At 34.7% G+C, this 6,609-nt stretch overlaps 1 protein-coding gene across 1 annotated transcript; it reads left to right on the plus strand.

The window, feature by feature from the left end:
* Nucleotides 1-642: 642 nt before the first annotated feature.
* LOC138371776 (protein CLP1 homolog) lies at nt 643-6,242 on the plus strand. Its single transcript, XM_069336797.1, has 4 exons — nt 643-840; nt 2,625-2,844; nt 3,641-3,731; nt 5,393-6,242. The coding sequence occupies exons 1-4, from the start codon at nt 643-645 to the stop codon at nt 5,502-5,504; spliced, it is 621 nt and encodes a 206-aa protein (XP_069192898.1). The 3' UTR covers nt 5,505-6,242.
* Nucleotides 6,243-6,609: the final 367 nt, after the last annotated feature.

Genomic DNA, 6,609 nt, shown 5'->3' on the forward strand with positions numbered 1-6,609 from the left:
AAAACGATTATCAGTTCTCACTGAATAAATAATCTTCACAATTATATTTGTTATTAGCCACAAGAGGCATGGATGTCATTGAGAAAGGAGAAAAGCCTAATATCTATGTTTTAAAAGAGACTATCTGTCTGTTTGTCTTTGTCTGTCTGAGGCTAAAGGTCAAATGCTTGGGGCTAGCCTCACCCACCTTTTCAAGATCAAGCCCTTGCGATCTAAAGTTGGAGATGTTTTTCCATAGAGATATTTAAGGGATTTTCAGTTCTTCATAATAGATTAAATTTTCCGAGTGAGAGAGATGTTAAGGTAGGACCGTGCAAAGGGAATTGGTCCGAGAATAGTCAGGAGTCCTCTCTAACTATATATATAAATATGTGGCAAAATAACTTATAACTTTGTAAGTGCACTTGTTGTTTGTTGTTGTTTAAAATTCAGCTACTCAGAATGAAGTGTCCAAATAGCACGGGCTATGGTGAGCCCGTAAATGAGTTCGGCTATTCGCAATAACCTTGTTTCTGTGATATTTGGGTCTAAGTTTAAAATGGAGGAGGGGATTCCTCATTTTTCCCAGTTTATTTATCGCTTCTGTTTTAGTGCACTAGTTTTAGGCTTGTTTTATTAACATTATCTTGGAGGCGGATGTAGATGCAGAATGCTCACGCTTCCGGTGTGGTGATCAACACTTGTGGTTGGGTCAGAGATGAAGGTTACAAGAGCTTGGCACATGTTGCTCAGGCATTTGAAGTTGATGTTATTATTGTACTCGGCCAAGAGAGATTGTACAATGAACTCGTCAGAGAAATTTCTTTCATTAAAATTGTCTTCCTGCCGAAGAGTGGAGGGGTAAGAACTTTTATCATTTTTGTTAAATTATTTCCGTACTTTATTAAAAAACAGAAATTGAGTATAACAAATATATTAATAATTACTCTGAAAAATTACTTTTTATCCAACGAAAATAGCCGCTGAATTCTTAGGCCTTTAACCTATCACTTATGCTCTATTCATAATCTTCATCTCACTTTATCATTTATCTTATGTTCCATTTGTGAACGACTTTGTACTTGTTGTCTTGACATGTGCTTGTTGACTTACAAAACTGGAAAGTTTATCTGGTACACTATTGTCTTCACAATAAACAACATTATATGTCACATGAAGATTTAATGCAGCATTCACTTGGTAGACATTTCTATATGACATTTATTTTTAACCTCCTTTTGGTGGCCTTCCTTCAATAGATTCAGAGGTTTATGAATGCAGTTTTGAGTTGTTTGTTCCTGTCCTTAAATTCCGGATTCAGGACTGTACAATCACTTCTTGATATTACATCACTTACTAGATTTTACATCACTTCGTCCTGTGTTGTTCATTTGAGGTTCAACCTATCTGTGATCCTTCTGTGCCTCTGAACATTTGCTCTTTCTGTTGAGGTTCCATGTTAGGTATCTTTATTTGTGTGGTCTCCTTATTTGTTAGGTCTCTATATGCTGTATTTTGCATTTATGCATTTATTCTGTCCGTTATTACCAGCTACCTGTCAATGGTGTATATATTAAATGGGACTAAATTAGTAAGTCTAAGTGCTACATAGGGAATTTAACATAACCACAGTGGTGAGAACATCTCATGTATATATGTATTGAGAGATCAATATAACAATGCATTTATAGTTTGATTATTGTAAATAGCTTATACATACTTGTCCAAATGCCAGATTTACAACTTGATAATAACTGAACTAAGACATGATAATATTGCAAGGTCCAACCATATAAAAACATGAAAATAATACAATTTGTAAAGCCTTAGAAGTAAATTTCCTCGTTATAGTTATAGCGTTTTGCCTTGGAGTCTAGTAAGCTCAAACATTAGCTTCCCTGGAATTCTTGGTATGTACGAAGGTTATTAACGGTACAGAACGAGCCTTTGTATGGGGAATTTACCTTCCATGGTTAATTACGATATGTCATAACTTTCCAAAGTTAGTTATAACTGCAGATGCAGTACAAAGACTTACTAAATATCTGGTGTACTTCATTTTGTCATTCGAGTGTCAAAAGTTATGTGGCATCTATACTGTTAAGTGAAAAAGTTTTTTAAGTTTTTAACTGTTTAAATCTATTTATATACAAGTTTTCAGTGGTTTTTGTCATGTGTGTATAAACAGTAGTTAATACTATTACAAATAAATTATTGCTTCCTTTAACTATATCTAACATCTATAAGCTGTTGGATCTGCAGTACACACAAAAAAATCTTCATTGTTTAAAATGTTTACGTAACTTTGCTTGTTTTACTGATAACAAATTCAAGCACCACCTCCCACCACCCCCATCAAACTACATGATGTTATTTTCCCTATCAACTATCAACATTCTTCCCGTCCAGAAGTTGCAGGACATTGTAATCATTCATTGCACCTTTGCCCTCATTTTATTAAAATCCCTCAACACCATATTTTTCATACACGTTGAATTGGTGGTCTGGGGATGTATCTGTGTTGATCGAGTACGTTAAAAAAAATATCAAGTGCATATTTTAATTAAAGAAATCACGAGGCCAGTGCTATGAGCTTACATTTTACATCTATTATATAGGCATAAAGGTACTTCTTTCTTTGTTAGGTTGTTGAGAGGACCCCAGCATTGAGAGCTGCTGCTCGAGATAATCGCATCCGCCACTATTACTACGGTCTTCATACCAAGTATCACTCACACAGCTTTGAGGTGAAAATGAGTGACCTTACGATATATAAGATTGGCTCTCCAGCGATACCAGACTCCTGCATGCCAGCAGACTTCAAACCTGACGACCACGTGACGAAACTTGTGCCAGTTGCACCAGGTAATATACATATACATATTCAGGTCCCTACCTGAATGAAAGCATGTATGATTTGATTCAATAGAGGTAAAAAGATCTTGATAGTATGCCAACTTTTGGGGGACCTGCTAGAGGTGAGATCTTCAGTGAAGAATCTAAAATGGGAGAAAGTTGTAGGTATTTATTAGATATTTTCAGAACAGAATAAATGCAACGGAAAAATGAATGCTGGAAGTTGGAATATTTGCCAGAAAGTATAGGTTAGTGGTGCTGTTCTGGTGTACTGAAAATTGCTAGCTTGCTACCAATGTATGAAAATAATGGAAAAGAAGTCAGTCTTCGAAGTATCAAAGCAATAATTTATTTAGTGTTAAAGCTAAAGTCGAAGTAACGACACGTGGAAGATTTAGAAGGAAGTGGGTATGCATAGTGTGTGAGCGACTAACTCACGTGATTTGGTAAGTGACATTGATAGGTGGGGAACAATTTGTGAGGAGGATGTGAATGTTTTCTCGTACTGTGTAATATATACTATAATAATAAGATGCCTGTACATCTGGTCTCACGAGGATGACTGTTGGGGTGTGGTGGTATATGATTACCTGGGATGATATATAATATGCACTAAAGTGAATAAAAGAGGCGTTTAATATCTAGTCATTTTATACTCTAATGAATAATTTTAATATTAACATGCACGAAGTATATAGGGTAGTATTAGTAATATGATATGCGTATTTTAATTTAATATTCAAATACTTATACTTATGCATACTAATATACAAATTACTTATGTTGATTTTATTAAAATCCCCAGGTGTAAAGCTGAAGCACCATATATTGGCTGTCAGTCTGGCAACTAAACCTGAGAATCTTCTAACATCTAATGTTGCTGGCTTTATCTGTGTGTAAGTAAAAAAAAGCAGAGAATTCTAGCTTTTTGGGTGAAATTATTTTATGTAATTGAAAAAGGAAAAAGGTCTGTATTTGTGAGATAACAAAAATTTAATTAATGTGACATCCACAAATGAGCCAGAGGGATAGGATACATGGGTAGAGTACATGCCTTTATAAAATCAGTGGGAACCATGAGGAGGATACGAACTCACTCAGTTGGAACTAGCTCTTCCAACTGAAACATTGATTGGAATTCAGTTGGAAGCCTTAGGACCCCTAGAGGATTTAGTGGAATTCTAGGTTGCATTGTTTTTGACCATGTCGTGGTGAAGTGGCACAGAGTGTGTGTTTGGGTTTACCAAGAGATAAGGTTTGAATCCTCCTGGAGAAATAAGATGGATGGATAATAGGAGATTTTGATGTATGGTTAGATAATTAGAAATGAATGGATAGATGGACAAACGAAAAACTAGTGTAACATTATGGTCAAGTACGTTAAGGCAGATATATGGAAATTACTAAAATGCTGGTTCGGATCACTCCAATGCCTCAAAATGGTTTTAATTAATATATCACGCCATTGCGATTTCATTGTGATCTGAGTGTGATTTATGAGTCTGAACGCTATTAGCATAGGCCAAAGTGAAGTCGGGTCTACTTTAAAATACTGGTTGAACTCCGGTTTGGGACCTCTAGGACTTCCCAGAGAACTCAGTATTTCCGGGTTGGTCGACTTTTGTACCATCGTGGTCGAGTCGGTTAAACTAGGTGTCTGGGAATCATCAAAACGCAGGTTAAGTCACTCCATTGCCTCAAAATAATTTTCGTTGCTATATCATGCAATTGCGATTTCATTGCAATTTGTACATTGTTTGATTGCAAGCAATTTGACGCAATCTGATGTCTTTGTTTCTTCGCAATCGCAATCTGATGTCGCAATCTTTGTTTCTGATGCAACTTATGCATAGAAAACTTGCAGATCTTCATTCATGCTGTCTTTTTATCAAAATCAAAATAGAAATAAATCGAAATCTATGAAAATTCAACTAATCAACGCAATCGGAAACATTTATATGGAATCGTAATATATTTAGTCAAGCATATGTTGCTATTATGTGCAATAGATGGCGCTGTAAAAAAAAACATGTTTTACCTGTCACAGATGTGGTATCTATATAGTGGGTGCATTAAAAAATGCGCATATTCGAATGGAACGTCGTGTCAAAATTTAAAGAGCAATCAGTGAAGAACTTTCGGTGATTAGCGATTATGAACAAACGAACATTTACATTTTTATTTATATAGATAGTGCGATGGTACAGTTGTGAGAGTGAATATCTTTTACACGTTTTTTATGTATTGACTTCTTCTGAAGAGCGCTTCCCCACAATATGAAAATTGCAAAAACATGAGAAGTATTGTCAATATATTATTATAATTTTAACATGTGTGTGTAATGGTATACAAGAATGGTATATACGATTTAATACAGAAGAACACAAATGGAAGTTGCTTATCTTAAATAATAGTTCCGATAAATAACAGGTGAATGAATAATTGGTCATCCATTGTATTTATGAACAATTATAGTCATACCATGTGTACTTCTGAAGAAAATGTATTTTCCTCAGTATATGTTTGAAATATTTATATATTTATTTGTACGTTACAGGTTAGATGTTGACGAAGAGAGCAAAATGCTGAAGGTGCTGTCTCCACAACCAAAACCGCTACCCAAAACTATATTACTTCTAACCGAAATCCGGTTCATGGATTCTAATTAAAATTGTGTTTGGCAGTTTGTTCATTTGGCAGAATATTTGTTTTTTAGAGGCAGTAATAATAGCTTTACCTTGAGTTTTGTTATACCAACGTTTAACAGTCATGTACCAATTTAGTACATGTACATAGTTCGAATCCTCATCATGGCTCATGTGTACTTTCTTATTGATATAACTTATTATGTGATTTATCTGTGTATAATTGAGTATCAAATCAATAATTTGAGATTTCAGTTAAAATAGCATGCAACGCATCGTAATAAAAACATCGGAACATCAAGGTTTCTAATGTCATAATTGCTTAATGCTAACTGTCCACTAGAAAGGTGTGCTTCTTCATTTAATTAAAAACAGAGTGAGTAAAGAAAATCAATCTGTTTGCTTCCTGCTTTCAGCCATGTATTTGAATTGTTTCCATAATCTGATATCTCATTACATAGTACGGCTAAATTTTCCGGAAATCGTTGTGTTCATTACTAGCAATTCTCCAAGATCATTCTTGCATGTCATCAATTTACCAGAAATGCTCAATTTAGATATTTAAAGATGCTACCTAAAACTACCTAAAGAACTAATCCTTAAGTCAAATCAAATTAGCTAATCAAAGAGCGTTGCTAGTACAGGTAATCATATTTTACATGAACAAAATATTTGTAACGTGTATTACAGCTATTTCCCAAACTGGGGCCGCAAATGTATTTTTCACCAACAAAAGTGGTTATGCTGATTCTATACGGCTCATGTACTGTTATGTTGATTTAAATAAACACAAATATTCAAAATCTATATGTTTTCTCTACCCAAAAAAGTTCTGTATATATAATAGGCTTCAACGGCTCCTGCTCACTACCAACAATGACTAATTTACATCTTGATGTTGTTCACGTTTGACCCAATATATATTATGGAACTCATTTATATTATATTATGGAGTTAGACAGCTGTTACGGGATGCTTCCTGGGTATGTGTGTATGTAAAAATTTTTGTTAGTAGTTCATAACAGTTGATTGACTGACAGTTGAGAATTTTAGTTTTAGTTTAGTTCATTTATTATGCACCCCATACCTATCCCGTGGACGGTAGTGGAAAGGGTTACAGAGGCACATA

Source organism: Procambarus clarkii, chromosome 36 (genome assembly GCF_040958095.1).
Source record: "Procambarus clarkii isolate CNS0578487 chromosome 36, FALCON_Pclarkii_2.0, whole genome shotgun sequence".
Lineage (NCBI taxonomy): Eukaryota > Metazoa > Arthropoda > Malacostraca > Decapoda > Cambaridae > Procambarus > Procambarus clarkii.

Excerpts from the sequence above, each read along its gene's own strand:
- LOC138371776 (XM_069336797.1), top strand. The coding sequence starts at position 643 with ATGCAGAATGCTCACGCTTCCGGTGTGGTGATCAACACTTGTGGTTGG. Across the intron at positions 841-2,624 it reads TCCTGCCGAAGAGTGGAGGG|GTTGTTGAGAGGACCCCAGC; the intron begins GTAAGAACTTTT and ends TTTCTTTGTTAG. Across the intron at positions 3,732-5,392 it reads GTTGCTGGCTTTATCTGTGT|GTTAGATGTTGACGAAGAGA; the intron begins GTAAGTAAAAAA and ends TGTACGTTACAG.